We start from the raw sequence: 24,255 nt of genomic DNA on the forward strand, positions 1-24,255 counted from the left end.
TCAGGGAAACATTTCTTTATCTTATTCATAGGGAAGAGAATATTCTTTCTTTATCCATTCTGAACTTAGAAAACTTTTTTCTATATAATACTGAAATATTTAACAATGCATAAAACCATAAGCATTTATATTAAAATACAACTTTAAATACATCCCTGTAATTTTCACCAGGAACTTTGTAAAATATAATGAAAATACATGCATGGATATTAAATCAAGAAAGACCACTCAAAAATTCAAATGGAAATGCAGCATTACATACAATATAATAAATATCCAGGATATCAAATCTGCAAATTGATCATTACTCTGCCTTAGATTCTTTTATCGAGTTAAGACTTACTATATAATTTATTATAATAACCTTACAAGTTAAACATAACTAATGTGAAAAGAGAATTCAATTAATCTGACTACTGAAATAACACAATCCTCAATATTTTGCAACATATTTTAATCTATAACATATAAAACTGTCATTTTGGCAAGAAATACACATCCATATAACTAATTGCTCAATTACCTTCTTTTTCAATGTTAAAAATAATCAGAAATAATAGTATGAAAAGAAACAGAGGCTAATCTTAATTCTGGGATAATCTTATTGCCTCAGCTCTTAGGCTTTGGCAATAAATGTCTTACATTTTAATATGTCATATAACTTAAATACCATATTTACAAAATATAAAACTCTGTTAGCAAAATACTATACAAAATACTGACTTTACACATTTAAAGGGTGCTTTTTATTGTAATATATGAGAGCCCTTTATATTTTTACCTATGTTGTATTCCCACCTGTTTTCAGATTCTCCCTCTCCCAGGATCTCTGTGCCGAGTTGTTAACAGAGGAAACTGGTCTATAATAAAATTATGACTCTCAAGATCAAAGATTGTCGTATACCATATAGAGGTTTTTCTAAACAAATTCTCCTGGTTAAAAGGCACTTAAAATCCAATTAATACATTTTGCTTTTTTACAGTTTGACTCTTTTTCACTAAATGTTTCCAAGGAACACTTTTTAGGGGTATTGTGTTTTTTTTCTATTGCCCTTCTTATGAAGTACATGAAAGGGTCAGTAGGCACCAACCACTCAGTTTAACTTTTCAACGTCTGTCTATGCACAAACACTTAGTAACATTTCTTCAATTAAAATCTAAGAATAAATGAGATTCATGTTTACCACTCCTGGTTGCCATAGAGATGTCTGTTAAAAAAAAAAAAAAAAGACTGCTGTTCACCCACCATTACTGATTTCCATAACTGAGTTCCATAGTTGAGGATCTTTTCCTGAGTATGGACCAGGTCTCCAGTGTGAGGGTTCTTTCTTGCTGAGGAAACAGATTTATCTTCCTTTTATGTCAATATACATCCTCCAAACCACTCACAGATGAATGCAAACCTTCTCAACTTCAAAATCCCAAGAAATCCATGATCAATGTGTAATTGGATGTCAGGTAAAGGAAATATCGGGCTCAAGGATCTGGGAGTGCAGGAGTCACCTTGGCCAGCACTGTACCAGGAGAGGTACCCTTTGGCTGCAACCCCATTGTTTGTTGCTGAGTCTTGCAGGCGGCTGGAGAGAGCAGTTACTTACAAGTGTGGACATCAGTCATGCTCTCACACCTTCTGCAGCGGACATAACAGCACCAGATGAATTTACACTCACATCTCTCCACGTGCCTGACCACATGGGTGTTGTAGCCTCGGCCACAGCACAGGAGGTTGCAGCCATCTGCACCCTCTGATGTACGGTTGCATTCTCTGCCTTGTGTCCCTGGGATCCCCAGCTTTTTATCTTCCACGCAGTAGTTGGGAGACTTATTTACATAGAGCAGGTCATCCTTACGGATTGGTATTTTCCTCTGATCTTTTTCTCTCCTGCGCATTTTCCTCTTTATTTTGTCTGATACCTGGATACTGTTTTCATATTTATCCTTTAACCAATGGCCAATCTTTTCAAAAGAAGACATGGTTTTCCAGCATGTTTTCACAGCACAGGAACCAGAGACTCCATGGCAGCGGCAGTCGACTGACATCAACTTGGCGACCGCCTGAAACCAACAGTAATTGTGTTTAAATGTCAGAAACACAGCTAACTGAATTACTTAACTTTCAGGGTCTGTTTCCTCCTATTAAACAAACAAACAAAAAAAATGACAGCTTTGAAACTAAAGGATCTTTAACGATTGTTTAGGGTTCAAATGTTTTTAGTTTTGTCCAAATGTCTCAATCTTGCAGAGCAAATCCAAGTTGCATTTAAAGTAGTAGTAGGCCAGACTATTGTTGTCAGAGATTATCGGAGATACCAAAGGAAAATTATTTTTATTACTAATCCCTTACTCAAATTTGTGGGAGGATGCTCATGAATGCCTGCATGTTCTTGGTACCAGTGAATACATTGCTATTCACAGTGTGATTCATGACCAACAGCCCCAGCATGCCACATGAGAAATTCAAGCCTTACTCCAGAACTACAGAATCAAAAGCTCCAATTTAATAAGACCCCATATGATTCTTATGCACATTTAAGTTTGAGAAGCACCGATAAAGCAGATGCCCTCAACTTGCACAGTACATTAATGGGGACTGTACAAATAAACCTTGCTCAAACCCTTGAGATTATGACTTAATTGGTTGGCACAAGCTGCTCAAATGATGCTAACTGCAGCCAGTGATGACATCTATTGTTCCAGTTGAAAGTCTTAGGTTTGACCACTATAAAAGTTAGATATGTTAATGTAGGGTAGGGTGGGGAAGGAATAGGGAGAATCTCCTGGTCACAGGACACATGAGAAACCTTGACTAATCAAGTTAAGTTGGTCAAAAGGAGAAAGAGCTATAGAGTATGGATGCTTCCAGCAAACCCTTCCTCTTTTCTGGAAAATTAATCCAAAACATATGTCCTATTCCTAGTGGATCATTAGCACTATCCTAACAGCAAAAACAGAAAAAGGATAATGTTTTTGTAATTTTTCATTTCTAAGTGGGGAGTTTATGCAGAAATTCCACTTTATGGAGAGGAATTAAATGAGATGACATATAAATTTGTAATAACCCATGAGTCGGGTGCATATTAAGTTCTAAATGTCTCCTTTTTCTGAAGAACAAGTTACAGTAAGAGTTAAGATAAAAAGCTTCAATGGACCTAATAATGCAAAAACAATAAAAGATTTTAGAAATTTAGGACTCTAAACTCTTATATACCAGGCTCGCCAGCATAGCTTCCTTCAATCCCCAGATGATGGCAGAGCAGATTAATAAATCGTCAGCACTAGCTGTAGAGTTGACATTCTGTCAACATGCTGGGCAAAATGAAAAATGGATCCAGCCATTCAATTACTTGGAAATTATGTATGTAATTTCACCAAAGAAAGGGAAAAAAAAACCCCACACAATTTAAATTCTGCTTGCAGTTCTTATCAAAACTATAAAATGACAACGGTGTATACTTTGCTAGTTTGTATTAAACCCAATATTGACATATTTATGGAACTACATTTTCTAACACATTAGGAAAGTTTTCTGTACTATCTAGTGATGCAGAATATTCCAAACAACTAAGATTAATTTTCAGCTTTCAATGAAAGCATATGATATTGATTTGTACAATGTTTGTTACTTCTTAGTCGTGTTTAAAAATAATCAACAGAATAATATTTAAACTCTGTTCTTTATAAAATATGGCACATATACTCCTTTGAATTCATGAAACTGAAAAACTATTTAATGTATCTATTTCTTATTAACCTAAGGCAAAATATGCCCTCCACTGATGTAAGAGAAATATATGAAATATGGCACACAGGCTTACTTGGTTTAATTTATGGCATTTGATATTCACAAAACCCTCAATTCATTAAGACACCACTAGGCAAAGAAATTATCAAATTAATGTGATCTGTCTGTCTTTGTCCAGATTTTAAGTGCCTGAAGGGTTTGAGAAAACGAGGTCAGTCAGTCTTAGGTAATAACAAATTATCCAAGAAAGGCAAAAACCTAAGAGAGTATGATTATGTGCTTAAGCCTGATCAACATTCCTTATAGTCCTCACTTAGTGATTTAAAGCTGGCTTTTCCTATGGATCATGACTGGAGGAGCTGACTTGTCCTATTATTAACTGGTTCAGACATCATGGAAGGAGTTGCCGATCAGCAAATCATGGAGGACAGAGTAGATGCTCTTCAAATACTTATTGACTAATTAGTTCCGCTCACTCAAGCAGTTTTAATCCATCCTTGGGTGGTAACCCGAACCAGATGATGTAATAAAAATCACCTTCATAAACAAAAAAACTGACTGCCCCAGGGCCAGGGGTACTAGGACACCTTCAGTCAGCTGGACTATCCACCAATTCTTTCACTCTAGCCCTGTCCACAACAAGATTAGTCCACAAAAATGACATGGTGCTTCCCAGGTTTGAAGAATAAAAAGAGATTTTCAAATTCAATTTTCTCAACCTCTGAATTTCTATCTGAGTTTTGGGAGAATTTTCCTACTCCAGAAAACCAACCCTTTTAAATACCTGAAGTTTATAATTTGCCAGTAACATTTTTTTTAGTTTTATTCCATTACTTTTGAATTGTAAGTGGTTCTAACAATAAGAAATCATATTTTATCATCTATATGACATATTTTTCTTAGAATCTGTGTATATAAGTGAACTTCAAAGAGAAGAATTCCAATAATTTGACATGCAATTTGAATGACTATACCCTTAAAATACTTCAAGGGTAGACCTTGTCCAAATGTGAATTAAAATAAACCCATATAATCACACTCAGAATTTTATGAAATTCAGAGTTTGGGGGCAGATAAACACACACAAGTTTAGCTCTACAGAATTTAGCATTTCTCATAGCACATTTTCACAGATAGTTTTACTTCATTTAGTTTTTATAGGGAGAAATGCTTTGTACCTAGTAGGCATTTAGTGAATAGGTATTTTGTTAAAATTCCAATTTTATAGAAAAAGAAACAGCACAAATACTTATAAGTTGATGATTTGTGACATAAGATCTTTATACAGAGCAAGATAATTTTAGTAGAACAGAGAAAAATTAAAGTGGATAAAGCAAGTATATTTAAGGAGATTGTATGAACACTGCAAAATTTTTTAAAAAGTATATTCTAGATCTTTTCCTTTCAGGTTCCTAATTAACGTTAAATAGTCATTCTGAGTTACAGTGATAGCTCCATCATTTTCTGGTAATGGGAAAAGTAAGAGAATAGCAACCGAATGAGTTGTGTGTGGTTATGAGAAAATTCCTTTCTCTACTCTAGTTGAATTGTTAAGGTTTATAACGATATTAACAGAGGAATGTTTTGTTAACTATTGCAAACAGATGTGCACATTTTGGTGGAACATTTTTAGACCATGGGAGAGCAATTAGGAGGGTGGCATTTAATATACTGTATTCCTCATGTCAGTTTTGGTTTGATCAATTTCTAATGAAGTGAAATAGGAAAGATGTATCATTGGTACTTAAGGTAAAAATAGAAACAGCTTAAGAAGTGGTTTAAGGACTGATTGGTCCCACGATTTGGACTCAGAGGTAATGCAGCAGGCGAAGATTGTTTTCCAGTATAGTACATTATTCAAACTTTATAGGAATGGCCAGAAAATTGTTGTGGAACATTTTGTGAGTTAACATTTCATTTCGTCAATCATCAAATGATCTGTTTAAGTTTTTTATGAAAACTGCGACATGAGATTGGATGGGTGGGTGTAGGATTCCTACTCCTTTGATCCATTTTGTCTCTTTTGGTTCAAAAATATATTTGAACCTGCTGAAAAGCAAAACGCTTACGTGTTGTTCAACTACTTATAAATATTCCTGAAACAGGTCAATGAAAATTTGGGGCTGGCCCTTCCCACTTTGTTGAGTTACTCATCATAAAACAAATTATGGGTTAGAGAAACTTAAAAGTTTATGAGGTGGACATGGTAAGAATGGAAATATTTTAAGCACACCAAAAGAAATACCCATAAATATTCCAAGTCACATTATTCCCAGAAGTTCTGCCCCTGGAAGACATCACATCATTCTGCTAGCCAATCACTATTCGGCAACATTATTCTTGGAGTTATAACTTTAGGAATGGTGTCAGAAACCAAGTGGGAATCAGAGTATTTAAGGTCAGCGGTTAGAAAATCATCTATCCTGCTCATAGCACTACTAAGCGCCAGTACCCACATTTCTCTGAACGCTTTCCTACATTTCGAGTTTGGGATTTTGAGACTAAAAAAATCAACTCAATTGAATGCAGACCTTGAACTTCACTTAGACGAATATGCCTAGTAGATTAAAATCCTAATTGCCAGTATTGAAAATTGAGTCGATTGCTCTTACATGTTAGCTAATACCCTGGAAACCTGTTCCTTGGAGAGTTTTTTGTTTTGTTTTTCTTTTGGGGGATTTTTTTTTCTTTTTTTGGCTACCAATGGAAAGAAAAATACAAAATGTTTTGAATTATAATACCTCATGAGGGAAGACCAACAAAAACATTAGTGTAGCACTTTCAAAATAACCAGGTAAATATTTTGTAATATTTTTAAGATTCCATTTAGAATAACGTGAAAAAAAAAGTTTCCATAGGGAAAACTCCGAAATTTGTACAATAAGTATATGTGCACATAGGCTGAATTATTTTCTCCCTAGATAGAATAATAGCAGAAAATCTATGTACTATGAGAAAATTGATTTTTGCTAACAAGTAGTGGATTAAAGTCCAAGTTGAATAGTTCTTTTTGAAAAAATAAAATCAGACAGGAAATAAAAGTTTAATACTAACAGTTACAGAGGAAACTATTGCTATCTAATTTTAAAATAAAACTAAATAGTTGAGATAAAATAAAACTAAATAGTTGCATAATGTTACTTGTAAAAATGCATTTTAAAATGATTTAGGGCTTTTCATAAATTCAGAGACTGCTTTATTTTAGAAAACTAATCATAACATGAGCTCCTACATTTTGGTTTTCCAGTTAAAATTTTTAAATCACTACCAGATTACTTAAAGAAAGGCTAAAGAAGATATAAGTTTTATGTTGATAATAAACTTTCATTTAATTGTTTTCTTGTTTTATAATACATATCTATTTTATATAACTTGATAGCTTTCTTTAGTTTAACTCTAGAGTTTAAAAGAACGTATGTTATTTACATTTACCATCTTTTATATTACTATGTTAGAAATTATAAATATTTTTTCATTGGATAATATTTAAATTGAAGCAACATTTTTTAAAAATTTTAAGGGAAAGAGTACTACATAACTACATATTAGACAAGAGTTATTTAAGTGAGGTAAAATAATTTTTAATTTTTAAAACAAAAATATGGAAAGCTTATATAACTACTGATTTCTTTATTTATTACTTTGCTATTTTGAAATTAATATTAAAATTGTTTGAAAATTTAAATTTGAATGTTTAAATTTACTGTTTGCGTTTTTTGTATTTTAAACCAAGGCAGTTAACTAAATTGGCTAGAACTCACAACCATTCTGAATGAGTCCCAGTATTTACTTGCCAAAAATGTAAAACAAATGCAACATATATTTTAAATATTCCTAAGAGATACTGCAACTTTCTTTAATTTACTTCAGGAGAATGTGGTAGATTGCAATGGCTACTCTGGGACCTTTATAGGTTATTGCTTATTTACAATAATATACAAGATGTGTGCATAGTCCTGTCTTTAAAAGTTTATTATGATGTAGAAAATACATACTCATAAAAAAGTTACAACCAGAAAAGTCACTATGAATTGCCAACTAATTCAACTATGTTGTAGAACTCAAACTTTATTGAATCAATATTCAATAATATAATTATACCTAAGTTAAATTAAGCTACACATATACCCATTTTAAGAAAACAAAGTAAAAAATCAGAAATTATAAAAGAAGTTAATTAGGTGATTGTTCTTCAAATTTCCCTACTCTCAATCTACTTTGAATATAGCTATATTTTAAAATAGCCAAACATTTAATATAACTATAACTTCCTAATACTTATCTGAATTTTATGATTTTTAAAAAACAAACCTGAATATCTTTAAAATAAAATATCCATTTTATTTAAAAAATAAAACTTTGCTTTGCAAAAAATATGATAGTAGATGTTTACTTCCCAAGAATGTTTATTCAAGAAATTAAGAACACTACTGACAGCATGTTTCAGAACTACTGGACAGAAAGATAGTGGATTTACAGACACATAATCAAAATTCAAATATGGATAAATAATATTTGATTCAGTACCATCAGAAAGGCAGATACCATAAGTCTTATTCTGGCTTTGCCATTAACTTCCTAAGGGGGTGGAGCCAGTAATACAACACATACATGTACAATGGTTATTTCATAATTAATGTTTTAGGGTGCAACATATACGAATACATTGTATTACAAGATTCAACTCACATTAGATGTAGAACCTAATAGAATCAATGTGGTCAGTACACACTCATTAAGGAATATGAGTGCCTGTGGATATTTAAATGTGTGTGTATATTTAAATGTGTGTGTCTGTGTGCTGTCAGTGCTCAGTGTTCAAATCATTTAGATGGACTCATCCAGAAGTGTAATCCTAGTGTTATTTACATAAAAACATTGGATTTGTATTTCATTTTCTTATACATACCTGCCTCCCAGCTTCACTGTTATGTAGGTTCATTGTTAGCAGTACTTTGCTTTCTTTTCCAGTGGTGTTTCTGATGGGGAAGTCCAGGAACTTTCTGCTGAACCACATGCCATACTGAACATCATCAGAACAGCCTCCCCAGTGCCAGCCTTCACTTGCTGAGCCACCATTCTGCAGGGTGGTATCACAGGAACATTCTGTCATGTTGCCTGCACTGCATGACCTGGTCACAGAGTGCACCAGGCCTGCCGCCATCACAGCATAAATAAATGCTGTCTCCTTAGTGCCTAGAATAAAACATAAATTGCCTAATTAGAAAGCCATGTCACTTTTTGTTTATGTTCGCAACAAAGGCTCCCACTCATCCTCTTACCAGGCAAGTAATTTTTCAATAGCTTATAAAGGATGCTTACTGTGTATGTGTTTAGAAAGGAATATTTACATTGTTTCAGCCTTTAAAACAGCAACATTAATTTTCAGTATCCCACTTGAGGGGACTTTCATACATTGTAATGCCACACATTATCTCCATACCTTAAAATCATATTTAAGCTTAGTGTCCAATAACAGCTCAATAACACAGGTCAAATTTAAATTCCTTTGCATGGTTTCTGTGAATCTAAAATACTCACAGGAAATCAGAGAAGGAAAGGAAAACATATTTTTAAATTTAAAATATGCTGCATTCACAAAACACATGCTGAAAAAATGTAATATGATTTTTGTTTGAGTAAATAATATTCTTCAGAATGCAAATTAAAATTAAGCCAAGATCAAGATGATTAATAGATAAATGTTACAGTTTACTTTCATACTAAAAACTAGACTTTAAAAAATCCCTGATAGTAATAAAAAAACAGTTAACATTTTACACAGTACAACTGTTACAGTTATAATGGTAATGAAAAGTAAGATAATTGAAATGTCACTAGCAAAAAAAAAAAAAAAAATCTTACCAAAAAAGTATCCTATAAAGAAATAGTTGTATTTAGCACTCCTGAAGTAGAGTTTGAACTAAAATCTTTGAAAATTAAAGTTCTATTAAAACATTAATAAGGTGAACTAGAAGGGACTCAGCAGGGCGACATTTTTTTTTTCCTTTCCAGATGTTTAGATTGGAATAGAAACAGTTTCACGCCCGTTGTCCAAGAAACCTTTTCAACAGCTAAAGCTTCTGCATTTCAGCAACTGTGAAAAACACTTTTTGTTTTTCTTTTTCCTTTTCTTTCTTCTTCTTCTCTCCCCCAACTCCCACCTACGGGGATCTGGGCTCCCTCGGAAGGGTGCGCGAGCTAAAACTTAAAGGCAGAAAAGCGTTGCTTTGGCAGCAGAGTGTGTGTGGACCCTGCGGGAAAGGGTCAAAGGTGGGGAGAGAAGGGAAATGAACCCGAAAAACGACAATGCATCTTTCAGCGACCCAATCCTAAAATTCTTTGAATCTATTAATATTCCAGGAACAATCCTGGCTCCCTGCACCTTTATCCTTACCAAGACACAACACACGTGGAAAGAGAACTTAACTTTATTGTAGCTTCCCCTGTCGCGGGAGTGCGCTGAGGAAGGGAGAGCGAGAAGGAAAGGAAATCAGGGGAGACAGCTAAAGCAGTGGTGCTCAGGTTAGCCGCGCTTCGGGTGGTCGGGGACAGGCCCTTTAAAATCCCCCTCCTGCGGTCCACCCGGTGCTCGGAGGAGTCTACAAACGTGGGGCTTCGCTTGGGTTAGCCACTTGTCCAGGGCTCGGTGAGCTGCGGAGCCGGTTAAATCAAAGCAGATGCGGCTGCAGCATTCCCCGCTGCCGACATCATGTTTCTCCAGCTGGTCACTCAAGTAGGGGGGCGCTTCGGGGTCCGAGGGGGTCGGCGGGGTAGGAGAGTCAAGAGTTTTTCTGCAACTCGAGCGTGGCGCCGCGGGAAGGAGGAAAAGCCACTGTCCCTAGCGCCCCGGCTCTGTACCTGGGAAGTCCCCCCTCCTCCAGTATCGCACCTGCACCCGGAGTCTGGCCTCTGTCGCTCCCGGTTCCCTGCACTAAAAGCCTTTTTCAAGATTTAGAGAGCCACGAGACCACTCTAACATTATTTGCTTTATTTGAAGTAAATGACAGAGGAGTTGTCGCCTTGCGTTCCCTGCCATTCCCAAAGGTCCTGGACTCACCGCTGGTCAATTCGTAGCCAAAGAGGGGGCTGGTGCCGAGCGGGGCAGCGGCGGCGGCATTGGCGGTGGCCACCATGCAGTTCCATCTCTCGTGTTTGAACTGGCTCCTGCACTCCTGAATGCCCAGTCGGGCGCCCTCGCGGATGCTGGGCAGCAGGTAGGGTTTCCTCTTGCACAGCTCCTTCTGGCGGCTGTTCAGTGGCAAGTTGGCGCAGCCCAGCTTCTCCGGAACCCCAAAGGAGGCGATGCCCAACCACCTGTAAGACACGGCCGCCCCTAGCGTAAGCCGCTCCCCTGCTCTCCTCCCCAATCCCAGATGTTTTCCCAAAAATTAGGTCACCCGCTCTAGGGTCTCCGCCCCTCCTCTCCTGGCCTCAGTTGAAAGTTCTGGGGGGTGGGCACCTTTTTTAACCACATAACCCGGGTACCTCTGCTGCCCCCATACTCACATCCAGTTTCCTTGGACTCCGCAGGGGAACAGCGCAAACAGGACTGCCCATAGTGCGCACAGGCGGGGCAGCGCCAGGAGTGTCGCTCTGTCCATGGCCCCCGCATGGAGTCCCCCAGCCCCGACCACTCCTCTTCTGCCCCACTTCTCCAGAGATTCGAAGGGCCGGAGGTCAGTTCCTCAGCACCACGTTGTTCGTCGCCCTCTTCCTCCTTGCAGAGAGCATAAAAAGGCAGCCAACAATGATAGGGATCTCACAAGCCCCAAGGCCCCTTGCAGTATGAGAAGGTGGAAGAAGTTCTTTGGGGCCCTCCTGCTCAGAGTTGGAGATGTGCTGGAGATGCGAGAAAGTCCCTCACATTCCAAGGTGTGAAACTTATGTTGATGTCTCTGCGTCTCCATCGCCCCCGGCTTCTCTTCTCATCCCCTCCCCCTGACCGCGCCTGGCTCCTGATTGGCCCAGTAGCGGTCCCGCATCTCATCATCCCGAAACCTCAGGATCCTATTGGCTGACTGCGGGTTCGGCGGGGGGCGCTCTGGACCCGCGGCTCCCGGAGAGTCTGTCCAGACTAGGGGGTGTCATAACCTTTCCTCTGGTTCCAGCTTCCAAATCGCTTCGGGATTGATTCAACCCAAAGACTGACAGGGCTCTTTTGTCTTGGCAACCCAGGATATACTGTGGGTTTGATGGGAGACGTTTTGCCTTCCACCCACCTAAGGGCTTCTGGATTACCCTCTGGATTGAGTGGCTGGAAAATCTCTCTGCCTCTTTTTCTTTCCTTGCTTTTCCTTCAATTCCCAGAAGTACAGTCTTTTTGAGTCAGAGTTGGTACCAAACAAGTTGACGGTCCAATCCCCTATTTCAGGTCTTAAATGCCAGGGGACTTTAGTGGATGGGTAAGATACCATCTGGTTTATGCTCTTCCGCCATTTATGTATACTTTTATTTTTAGCGAAAGGGAGGATTCTATTCTACCACATTTAAATTGTGCTGTGATTTCCTTTTCTCTATTTGTCTTGTTTCCTGCACTATCTGTCCCAAGTGAAAATGAAGGAAAGAGAAGTAAGTGATAGTTGTCTGGAGAACTCTAGAACAGATAAGGGTATGTTCTTATCCTTCTCTTCAGACTCACGTTGGCTCTTGTGAAAACCTTGGACTGGGCTACACACCCAAAACAACAACAGCAAAAACCTACTGTGTTCCAGTCCTGTGGGAATTTATAAGGCAAGATTCCTTCTCTCGGGAATATGAGCCAGTCATTCAGAGAAATCTTAAACAAAATAATTTGAGATTATCAGAAATGAAGAATATAGAAGTTAGCAGGATACTCTTTGGGGCCAAAGGTACAGGCAGCTGAATGTTTTGGCAGCTGGTAGTTTTGGATGGTTAGTTAACCCAGTGTTTTGTAGAAAGAAAGGTCTGTGGGACAACTCTGAAGACCAGAGGAATATGCTTAGCTGTGGTGCCAGAAAGCTCTGTCTCACTTACTCAGACACAAGAAATGCTTCTGAGATGTATCACTTGCTCCCCAGACATTTCTGAAAGGCTATCAAACACTCAAGGTGGACATATCAGCTCAGTTGGTACCCCAAAGGAGACTCACATTAAAGGCTTTGATAATGTTTGCTGCTTGTTCTCAGTATCCACTAGGGCAGAGCAACAAGAGCCATTGAAATTTCCATTCTGTCCCATTCACTCCTTTATCCAACAAACATTTATTGAGTATACACCATGTACCGGGTCCTAAAGCCACATTGTAATTTTTTGAGAGTCAAGTTGATGATAGGTTATAGCTACTGATCCAGAAATATTTTGGCTAATGACTAGTGGCTTCTCTGAAAATCAGAACCTCCTTCCAGCTCTCTTTATTCTGTGAGCTTCCTCAAAAGAGACCATGTCATTGGACCCAACACCTGACATCCTGGTTTAAGTACAATATAATGAGTGAATTAGCATGATGAGGAACATCTTGAGTAGATACCTAAGTGGCCTAAATGCTGGAACTAGAGAAGTTTCTTCTTTACAAAGATAATTGGAGGGGGTGCCATTTCTGCATTTCAGGAAGGGTGTAAAGAACATAAATTCCATTCTGTGATTTCAGGGCCAGTACTGTTAAATGTTTTAAAGAGGTTGTTTATTTTTTTCCATTCAAAAATACATAATGAGAAGATGAGGATGTAGCTCAGTGGTAAAGCACTTGACTAGCAGTCATGAGGCCCTGGGTTCAATCCTCAGCACTGCAAAAAGAATTTTCCATAATGGGTTACAATACAATGCAATAAATGTTGGAAGTATAACACATATAGATTATTTAATCCAGTCTTGGCCAGAGGAATAGCCACTTGCATGTTTTCTTCCTTGTTATTCTAGGGGCCCAGCCCTGTCCATCCATCTCGATAAAGCCTTTGGAGGAACAAAGTATACTTTTCTTAGAATCTAAGCCCACTGGATCAAACATTTTCAAATCCAAGGCACATTTTCAGGGGCTTAGTGGTCCTGTACCTCTTTTGTATGGTCTAGGTCCTTAGGGGTCATTGTGTTCATACTTCTAAAGCAAAGGAAACAAATTCCTATGACTTGACCTAGCTGAATAAGTAGGTTTTTGTTCAATGAAGAGACATTTGAGTTCTCACTTGGGGCCAGACACTGTAAATTCTCATGACTGAGAGCCTGCCATCCTCTCAGATTCTCTCTTGCACTTATTCTCTCCCCACCACTTACCTCTCTAGCCTTCTCCTTCCTTCTTCAATGTTCCAACCTTTCCCCCAACAGTTGATGCTGATTTTATAGATGAGGAATGCAATTTGAGAAGATTAAGAAGTTTGACCAAGCTCACTCAGTTAGAAAGTAGTAGAATCAAAAATCTTATTTCAGAGGCCCTGTTCTCTCCACCATAACATCCTGCTACATAACCTAATTCAAAACCACAATTAATTTTTTCCCCTGACAAATCCCAGAACACTAGGATTTAGGATACAAACTTCTCATTGTGTTCCATAGTTCCTTACATCATAGCCCATAGTTATCTCTGTTGAAAGAGTTTTGTTTTTCTGAAGATAAACAAAATCCATAATAAGTAAGTACCCTGAGGAGTTCTCTATGAAGTGGGTCCTTGAGGGTAGGTAGCAGTCTGCATGAATGCCTTTCCATTTTCCTTGTCTCTATTGTCTGTGGGTTTTGTAGGCTGAGAGGAGCCATGGAAAGATCACAGGGGTGGGTTGGGTGACTGCAGCTCTGGTCAACAAGTGATAGATTATCTTGGGTAACTTATTTCTACTTCATGTCTTGGTTTTCTCATCTGTAGAATTATCAAAACTCTCTTTCAGTTATGAATCTCTTTAGAGTACTCATAGGACTGGGGTGGAGAAGGTGGTATGTGTGGTTACATGTGGTTCCAAGTGCAGGGGCAGAGGGAAAAATGCATTGCCAGGGGATTCCAGTAGGACAAAACCCTAGCCACTGTTGGGCTTGTCTGCCTGAGAGATGGGCGTGTCCCCAGGGGAGCACAGGCTTCAGGGTTTTGGCCCCCCATCTGTGTCTTCAGCTCCATGTTTGCTTTGGGATTTCAATGAAAGTGACTTATTTTAATTGCAGAACTATTTTTAAAGGGCCAAATTATAATGTTATAATCTTATCAGATCATATGATAGAAAACAAAAGACATGACAGATATTTTATTTATCCTGGAATATGAAAGTGAGGAGCTCTTCCATAATCTAATTTATATCTATTTATGCAAAGTAGTTCATCTCAGCAGTGAGCATTATGCTATTTAGACTGGAGCAGTAAAGTAAAAGGTAGGTTAAATATAAACATACACAAATCTCCAGATTTCAAATTGCTGATTTCTTTAGCCACAAGTAGGAGCTTCATTTCCTATTTAATGTTTTTGGTTTTATAATTTGGAGGAAGAACAATTTTAACTGAATAATAGAATGTGATCTGATATTTGACTATGCTAGGCAAGCTTTCTAAGTTTGAGATGCCAAACTATATTAAAAAAAATTTAAAGACTTTGCCATTAGTTGTTCAAGAAGGGAGTTAATTTTATGTCATCTCATGATCTGAATTCAGCTACCCCAAATTTGATTAATGCTATTAAGAATAGCACCATGTAACTCCAGGTTTATACGGATTACTGAAGCATCTCTAATTTCTTGATCCCACAAGGAGGAAATATTCTTGAACTTGTTTTCCTAGCAGGAGGAAGGTGTTTTGAGTTATCCTCTGGAAAGAGGATTTAAGAAAGGAAGAGCCAGATTTCAAGCATATTCATTTCACACAAAGAAGCTCTCTGGAGAGACTGTGAATCTGTGACTGTGGTCATCTCTGACCAGCTGAGGTAACTGAACCAGATAAGTAGCTGGCTGGCAATAAATCCCAGCTCCCACCAAAGATGGTTGTAGATTACTAGTTGTAGGAGCCAGGGAGCCTGTTCCTTCTGGGAATTTTCTCTCAGCCCCTGGGAAACTCAGCAAAAAGTCTTCCTGGGCAGATATGCCTTGGACTGTGCCTCTGGCAACCCATCAGAGGACAAGACTTCTAAGGGCCCTGTTGTAAGAATTTCTGCTGCAGATCACAGAGACTTATGTGCTGGAAACTGATACCAGCAGCACCCCAGCTGGTCTTAACTCCCATGATAGAACAGAAGACCAGAGGTGACTTTTTACATAACTGGGTCTCCATCCATTCTATTTTAAATTCCACCTGGATGCTGCAAGTATGAAACAGAGCACAGGCTTGTGATCACCGGCTCTCAGGGGAGAGTGAGGTGGAGAACAACATTCTGGATGCCATGCAGTTCTTTGGTAGCCCCAAAAGCCCATAAGAGTGACAGGCTCAGGGGAGCAGAGGATACAACAGCTATAGAAGTTCCCAAAGCTATAAAAGCTGAAAGTTTTTTATTTACTTGTCTTAGAATTTAAGGTTGAAAAAACTTCATAAAGCACTGACACAAAGTGGCTTATCCCGAGAGCAATATCTCTCTGCCACTTTACTTTAAAAAAAAAAAAATAAGTTGAAGAAAAAATCCAAAATCTAGGGTAAAAAGGGGCACATTGCTAGCTGCATTTATAGGCATTATGCAGTCTTCTTGGAATAAAGGAACAAAAGTGACAACAATGTTTAACAAACAAGAGTGAGCACTGTTATTTAGAGGATACTGGTGAGCAAAACAGAAAAGCCGAAACACACAGGGTGTTGTTTCTTTGAATTTTCCTTTAGACACATTTTTCAGAGGTTTTCAAAATAAGGTAACTTTACCAAGTGACGAGTTATTATTGGTTTTTAAAAAGTTATCATGAAAACTACTGCAAAAATCTGATGTTCACATTTTTTAGAGTAGTATTTACTCTAAAATACTACTGGGCCACCTACAATAAAAAATATTACTGGCCACCTACAGTGAAAAAACTAAATTGCTCTTGGAGGTTTTTGTTAACATAGAATAATCAAAACTTCAACTGAAGCATCATTTCAAATTGACTATGTATATTTTATTCTGTGGGTTTGCATAATTACACTTAATGTTGTAATGTCATAAATATTCTACAGGCAACCAATGTCAATAAAAAATGAGCTAATGTAGACACTGCTTTTGTGTTCAGGGTGGCTGTTGGCACCTTTAACCATTGGTTACTGTCCTTATTGTGAGTAAGGAGAAAGTTAAAGTGATGTTTAAGTCTGGCCAAGTACAAAATGACATTTGGTGTTTATTCTTGTCTCAGTCTTTACACTGAGGTGAATAACTTTGAAACTCAACCTTAACATTTTCATTTGCCAGACTGAAATCTTATTTTATTTGCATTTGTATTTGCTCATACAGCACTTTAAAACCCTTTGGCTTGATTTTTAAAATTCTACATTCGGGATTTGTCTATAGCATTCATTTCTGATTAAATTTACTACATTTCCTTATACTCATTCTCTCGAGGCAACTCAATTTCTTTTTTCCTTCTCTGTAAATAGGGTCTGCATATTTATGTTACAATTTCTTGAGAAACACTGCCTCCAGGCCTAGAACTTGCACTTCTTCTCCTTTCTTATCCAAACTCACCTAGCCAATTTTTAGGTCATAGCACTTTAGAAGTTAGCTGTATTTATTTATATATCTCTGCCCAATTTCTACATCACCTAAGGTCCCTAGTACAAAATCTGTCACTAAATTTACTTTTGCTTTATGATGGTCTAATATGCCTTGATTTAAAATCACCAATTAATTATAAGTATCTTTATTTTTTTGACTGTTTCACAATTTTATTTTATTTTATTTGTTTTTCTTTTTTTATTGGTTGTTCAAAACGTTACAAAGCTCTTGACATATCATATTTCATACATTAGATTCAAGTGGGTTATGAACTCCCATTTTTACCCCAAATACAGATTGCAGAATCACATCGGTTACACATCCACATTTTTACATAATGCCCTATTAGTAACTGTTGTTTCTGCTACCTTTCCTATCCTCTACTATCCCCCCTCCCCTCCCCTTCCATCTTCTCTCTCTACCCCATCTACTGTAATTCATTTCTCTCCTTGTTTATTTTCCCATTCCCCTCACAACCTCTTATGTGTAATTTTGTATAACAATGAGGGTCTCCCTCCATTTCCATGCAATTTCCCTTTTCTCTCCCTTTCCCTCCCACCTCATGTCTCTGTTTAATGTTAATCTTTTCTTCCTGCTCTTCCTCCCTGCTCTGTTCTTAGTTGCTCTCATTATATCAAAGAAGACATTTGGTATTTGTTTTTTTAGGGATTGGCTAGCTTTACTAAGCATAATCTGCTCTAATGCCATCCATTTCCCTGCAAATTCCATGATATTGTCATTTTTTAGTGCTGCGTAATACTCCATGGTGTATAAATGCCTCATTTTTTTTTATCCATTCATCTATTGAAGGGCATCTGGGTTGGTTCTACAGTCTAGCTATTGTGAATTGTGCTGCTATGAACATCGATGTGGCAGTATCCCTGTAGTACGCTCTTTTAAGATCTTCAGGAAATAGTCCAAGAAGGGCAATAGCTGGGTCAAATGGTGGTTCCATTCCCAGCTTTCCCAGGAATCTCCATACTGCTTCCCAAATTAGCCGCACCAATTTACAGTCCCACCAGCAATGTACAAGAGTACCCTTTTCCCCACATCCTTGCCAGCACTTGTTGTTGTTTGACTTCATAGTGGCTGCCAATCTTACTGGAGTGAGATGGTATCTTAGGGTGGTTTTGATTTGCATTTCTCTGACTGCTAGAGATGGTGAGCATTTTTTACTATCTTATATTTGATAAAGGGGCTAAAAGCATGCAATGGAGGAAGGATAGCATCTTCAACAAATGGTGTTGGGAAAATTGGGAATCCATATGCAACAAAATGAAACTGAATCCCCTCCTCTCGCCATGCACAAAAGTTAACTCAAAATGGATCAAGGAGCTTGATATCAAATCAGAGACTCTACGTCTGATAGAAGAAAAAGTTGGCTCCGATCTACATATTGTGGGGTCGGGCTCCAAATTCCTTAAGAGGACACCCATAGCACAAGAGTTAATAACTAGAATCAACAAATGGGACTTACTCAAACTAAAAAGTTTTTTCTCAGCAAAAGAAACAATAAGAGAGGTAAATAGGGAGCTTACATCATGGGAACAAATTTTTACTCCTCACACTTCAGATAGAGCCCTAATATCCAGAGTATACAAAGAACTCAAAAAATTAGACAATAAGATAACAAATAACCCAATCAACAAATGGGCCAAGGACCTGAATAGACACTTCTCAGAGGAGGACATACAATCAATCAACAAGTATATAAGTATCTTTAAATCAAGCAGTACATATGATCTTTTACAATGCCCATCACCACCACAGGGATGAGTACATAGAGCCGTTCAATAAACTTTGTGTGTTTGTTGCTTTAATAGACAGAAATCTCTCACAAGAACAGTGGAATTGGGCTTGGGGATATAGCTCAGTTGGTAGAGTGCTTGCCTTGCATCTTGCATGCACAAGGCCCTGGGTTCAATACCCAGCACTACAAAAAAAAAAAAAAAAAAGAAAAAAGGAACACTGGAATCTATGAACAATTGAGAGCTGTCAGCGTTGACATAACCTACTAAGTTGCCACTTTTCAACGGGAATTCAGCCTATCTGTAACCCACTACATTGCATTTGCTTGTGCCATATGATTTGCACAAGTTTCAAGAGGACCACCAGATGGCTATGTCTACAGGCTTCACAGCTTCAGTTTCTGCTAGTGTCAGAATCTGTAACAAAACTGATAACTCTTAAATCTTTCTGACAAATCTGTAGCCACGCCTTGTGCCCTTTCCAGGTTAAGTTTGTTGAGCTAGGCTAATAACTCAAACTCTTACTGGTGTTTTCCCCAGAGAAAGCTTTTATTTGAGTAGGCAAATGTGCAGAGCCCAGGAGGTTTATGAGGGTTCAGAGACAACAACACAAACTGTATAGTAGGTGTGAGGTGTGTTCCAACTGCAGCCCTCTCACTTTCTGTTAATGATTATGGCGAGGGAGGCATCAATACAAAAACAGCCAGCTTGAGGGCTCTCAAGTTTGCGATCTGATGAAGTCTTCTGGTGCCAGACCAACTTTTGGGGTTGTCACATGGCTTAGTGAAGCAGCTTCCAAAATAGGCTGAAAAACCACAATTTTGATATACTGGGCTGGATGCCAGAATAGACTCGGAGTCCAGCCGACTGAGTAAAAGATTCCAGTTGCTACTTTAGCACCAGCGTATTGTCTGAAATCCCCAGGGCACACCCATGAAACCAGCACCAGAGAAATAGAGTGGAGCCACTTTTTAATGCTGTTTTGGGGAGTGAACTAATATTTGCCTTATAGGTTAACTGAGTTATGGCAGGCTTCAGCTGGAAGGAGTTTCCCTTCAGGAACCGATTTGGCCCTCAGCATATCTTAATCTTATAGTAATTGTTGGCAGTCCAGGGTGGGGTTTAGTACTGGAATCTTACCCTTCATACTCCACCCCTCTCCTTGCCCCAGGGGTTCTGATGAATAAAGCATGCACTGAAAGAACTGAACCGGTTTGGGCAAACTAACAACTTTCTCAAGTAAAATGTTTCCTAGTGGTATTAGACTATGCAAAGTGAAGTTTCCTATTCCTTCCCCTTGAACCCAAGACCAGGACACTGACAAAGCAAAGCTGATCCAGCATATCCACCGGGCTCAATCATCATAAAATTTGTACAAGTGTCATAAAATTTTCGGACCAAACAGCATCTCTTATAATTACCTAAACTCTAATTCTGACAGAAGAAACCAGGAGGAGGTACCCAGAAGTGGAAAGGAGCGCTTGCACTATTTTGGGACATTAGGGTCTAGGAAGGAGGAGTATGGAGCCAATCTTACTTTTGAGGAACCCACTGGGTGATAAGTACCAATTAACTGACCATTCATTTTCCAAGGGGAGGAGGTGGGAAATAAAGCACAGATTCCTCATCATACAAGCAGGAAATGAGAGTATAGATGTCAGAGGAAATCTGCACTTCCTTGGGAGAGACCGGAAGTTAGTCAGATCTGTTCCCTACTGTAAAATATAGTGTTGCAGACCCTCAATATAGTCAGGCAGGCAGATTAAGAAACTTCTGGTTGCTGAGGATAGGATCATTATGGTGCAAATTTTTCAGACTATATTCAGAGAAAAGACAAGTTATATTGATGATAATTAGCAGCAATGTAGAGAGTAGACAGTACAGGGTCCATTAGTAACCACTGCAGTAACCATCCACATCTGCAACTTGAAGTCATGGCAAGATGGACTGAGACTCTTATTATCAAACACCCTCAACTCTATAGGTTAATTCAGAGAACAGGGCAGGTGATTTCACCCAAACTCACGTCATCCCTAAATAACATTGTATTGTTCTATATCTTTTTCACCTTAGGACACACCTTTTGTTTTCCTGTTGGGAGTTTCCATTGGTAACGTTAACATTAATTCATGATTCCTCACATCTTGTCATCTCAGGTAAGTAATGCAGAACATATCAGGTGGCCTAATCAATATGAGGTTGAAAAGCTAGATCACAAAATAGATAATCAACAAGTATTTTAAAACCAGTGTGTTAAATTTGAGAAATATAACACTGATATATGCAGATGATCATAAAATGCTAAAGAAACACTTTAATTCACTTAATAGCCTCAATTATTTGTTGATAGATTGCATTAATTTTCATAATAGACAAGTCATATTATAGCTGCTTGTTATTGACTACATATAAAGAAATATGCAATTTTTTAGGATAATTTAAGTCATTTGATAACACTTATATAAGGGAGGGTTATTTTGGTAATTGCTTCATTTAAGGTGTGTCTTGCTTGGAATTCAAAATGAACAAATAAGGAAACTGAGAATCATAAATATATTTCACAGCTGGAAAAAAAACCCCAGAAGAACCACTTAGATTATGCTTTTCCAGGATTGTTTGTCTTTTGGGCTTAGTTTCATGCAGTAACCTTCAATACATCTTAAAGTCTTTCTATGACTCCTTTTCTTATATTTAAACTGTACTCTTCAGAAGTCTAATCAAAGGCATCCAGAGAATCAATAAAACTTTATGAAACAACTTAAATAAAACGATCTTTCACATTAAAATTCCTAAATGAGGATAAATAAAAATCACATATGTGAATCAAACAATCCTGTAAATCATATAATGAAAATAAGTTTCCCACTTCACCACTTACTATTCGCCCTTCCTGAGATTTAATAGCTTACAGTTAGTTCTTTCAGGGATTCTTTTGGTTATTTTCCTTCAATTTGTTGAATATAATGTTTATACAGTTGCTTCTTTTTTTCTTTAAGACAGAAACAATCTGTCCATATTGCTCTCCAACTCAAAATCCTCCTGCCTCAGTTCCTGAGTAGTCACTACAGGTACACATCACCATGACTGGCTTATTGCAGTTACTTACTAATTTTTAAAATATGAGGCATTGTCTGGTACTTTCCTCCCTCCTCCTGAACATTTGTACTTTCTTATCCTTTCTATTCCCAATACAGATATCTCAAAATATGGTTAGATTAAAAGTAAACTTTTACATTATTATGACACTTGATATTGCTCATGTTAAGCCACATATTATACTCCATTGGTTTTCTTTTCCTTCCTTGCCTTTCCCTCCATTTGACTCATTTTCTTTTTTATTTTATTATAAATTGACAAATTTTAAGTATATCTATTTAGGGGGTACAAAGTGATGCTATGATACATGCATACAATGTGGGATGATTAAATAAAACTAATCAACACAAGCATTGCCTCAAATGCTTATTTTTGTAATATAAATATTTGAAATTTACTCCCAGAAATTTTGAAATATGCAATACACTGCTAACTATAGTCACTATGCTGTGCAGTAATCTCAGGAAAACTTATGCCTACTGTCTAACCCACATTTTGTACCCTTTTATCAACATCCTATTTCCCCCACTCTCCCACCTCTGATATCCACAATTCTACTCTCTGCTTCTGTGAGTTCCCAACTGCTTAGCTTTCGTTTAATCCATCCCCAAATATCACCAGTTTTTAATTCATCACTAGATGAATTGGAAGTGCTTATCAATTTCTTTCTTTTATATATATATATATAGTATGTCTCTCAGTGTCCCCAACCTGTTCCAATCAGGAATAGTTGCTTTTACACTTGATGCCCAGCTGTTCTGGGACATTCTTCATCTTCATCCCAGGGGTCATATTTTTCTTGTTTCTGTGTATAAACTTCATTTTTAAGTCTTGTATGTTCCCATTTTTGGTTTACTATCTAGTTCTAGTGGAGTACATAGTCCCTTAACTTTCTCAGAAAGTATATATGAAATAAATTCTATAAGAATTTTTTATCTTTCTCTGAATGTTTGGCTAGTTATTGAATTGTATGACAACAATAATTTATTTTCAAAACGCTAAAGACATTTTTCCAGCTTTGTTACTACTGAAATATCTGAAGATACCTCAATTATGTATAATCATATATACTTGGATTCAATATATGAAATTGTTTTTTACTAATTTTTTTTGGAATCAGCTTTTTCTCTGTAGCTTTAGAAATTTCATTATGATTTGGCTAGACTAAGTATATCTTCCATCAGTTTTGTAGACACTCAGTAAGCCATCTCAATATGAAAACCCATGTTTTACTTGTAGAAAACTTATTTTCAAATTATTTCATTTATTTCCATTCTTGCATTTTTTTCTTCTTCCTGAAATTTCTATATTGTGAATATTGGACCAACTTCCTAAGTTTTTTAATTTGTATAATTATTCTGTGCTACTTTCCATGTCCTTTTGTATGCGTTTTTTTTCTAATTTCTGTGAGATTTTTCTCAATTATATCTTCATTAGTTTCTATTCTGTTCTTTTTTTATTTCTGCTAATATACAGGTACATATGTGAATATGTATATGTGTGTAAATATGTGTGTGTGACTTCTAAGAGTTTTTTTTATGTTTTCTGAATGTTCCTTTATAAAAGGGATTGACTTCTTTTTCTAACTTTAAACGCATGAGGACACACACACACACACACACACACACAACACACTTTCATGGGAGCATCCTATTGCCCCCATGAAAATATTTAGTGACTTCAAATAACTGGAAATCAGAAGTCTATGATGAGTCATCAAGACTGGATTTCTTATGGAGACTCTAGGGGAGAATGTTTCCTTTCCTTTTCCAGTTTCTAGAGGGGCTTGTGCTACATGTCATGTGGTCTGTTCTTCATATTATTCTGACCTCAGTTCCTGTTGTCACATGTCCTTCTCTAGCTATGACCCTTCTGTCTCCTTTAAAGGATCTTGGTGATTACATTGATACCACATTGATAATCCAGAAAACCTTCTTATTTCAAACTCCTCATTTTAATTAAATTTTTAATGACCCATTTGTCTTGTAAGCTAACAGATTCATGGGTTCTAGGGATTATGACCTTGCAGTGGGTGAAGTGGTACCCTCTCAAAAGATATATTCACACCCTATTAC

General features: G+C 37.4%; 1 protein-coding gene and 1 long non-coding RNA gene across 4 annotated transcripts in view; one reads left to right on the forward strand and one right to left on the reverse strand.

Moving 5' to 3' along the window:
- On the reverse strand, positions 1-11,383 carry WNT16 (Wnt family member 16). The gene is made up of 4 exons (XM_081282998.1): positions 11,252-11,383; positions 10,803-11,059; positions 8,652-8,938; positions 1-2,055 (listed from the first exon to the last, which is right to left on the reverse strand). The coding sequence occupies exons 1-4, from the start codon at positions 11,344-11,346 to the stop codon at positions 1,591-1,593; spliced, it is 1,104 nt and encodes a 367-aa protein (XP_081139124.1). The 5' UTR covers positions 11,347-11,383; the 3' UTR covers positions 1-1,590.
- Positions 8,948-24,255, forward strand: part of LOC308643161 — a 27,688-nt gene continuing 12,380 nt past the window's right edge. For 2 of the 3 annotated variants that reach the window (XR_014020712.1, XR_014020713.1), the window contains exons 1-3: positions 10,821-10,959; positions 11,276-11,421; positions 21,158-21,240. This is a non-coding gene — a long non-coding RNA (uncharacterized lncRNA). Of the gene's footprint in view, positions 10,268-10,742; positions 10,960-11,275; positions 11,422-21,157; positions 21,241-24,255 lie in introns of those variants that run through there. The other variant, XR_014020711.1, reaches the window with a different exon arrangement.

The sequence above is a fragment of the Spermophilus citellus genome (assembly GCF_964194105.1).
Source record: "Spermophilus citellus genome assembly, chromosome: 3".
NCBI lineage: Eukaryota > Metazoa > Chordata > Mammalia > Rodentia > Sciuridae > Spermophilus > Spermophilus citellus.

Bases quoted from the DNA above. Each gene is read 5' to 3' on its own strand.
- WNT16 (XM_081282998.1), bottom strand. From the start codon at position 11,346: ATGGACAGAGCGACACTCCTGGCGCTGCCCCGCCTGTGCGCACTATGG. The intron at 11,060-11,251 runs GTGAGTATGGGG...CGTGTCTTACAG, and splicing joins GGAGTCCAAGGAAACTGGAT to GTGGTTGGGCATCGCCTCCT. The intron at 8,939-10,802 runs GTGAGTCCAGGA...GTTTTATTCTAG, and splicing joins TGGCTACGAATTGACCAGCG to GCACTAAGGAGACAGCATTT.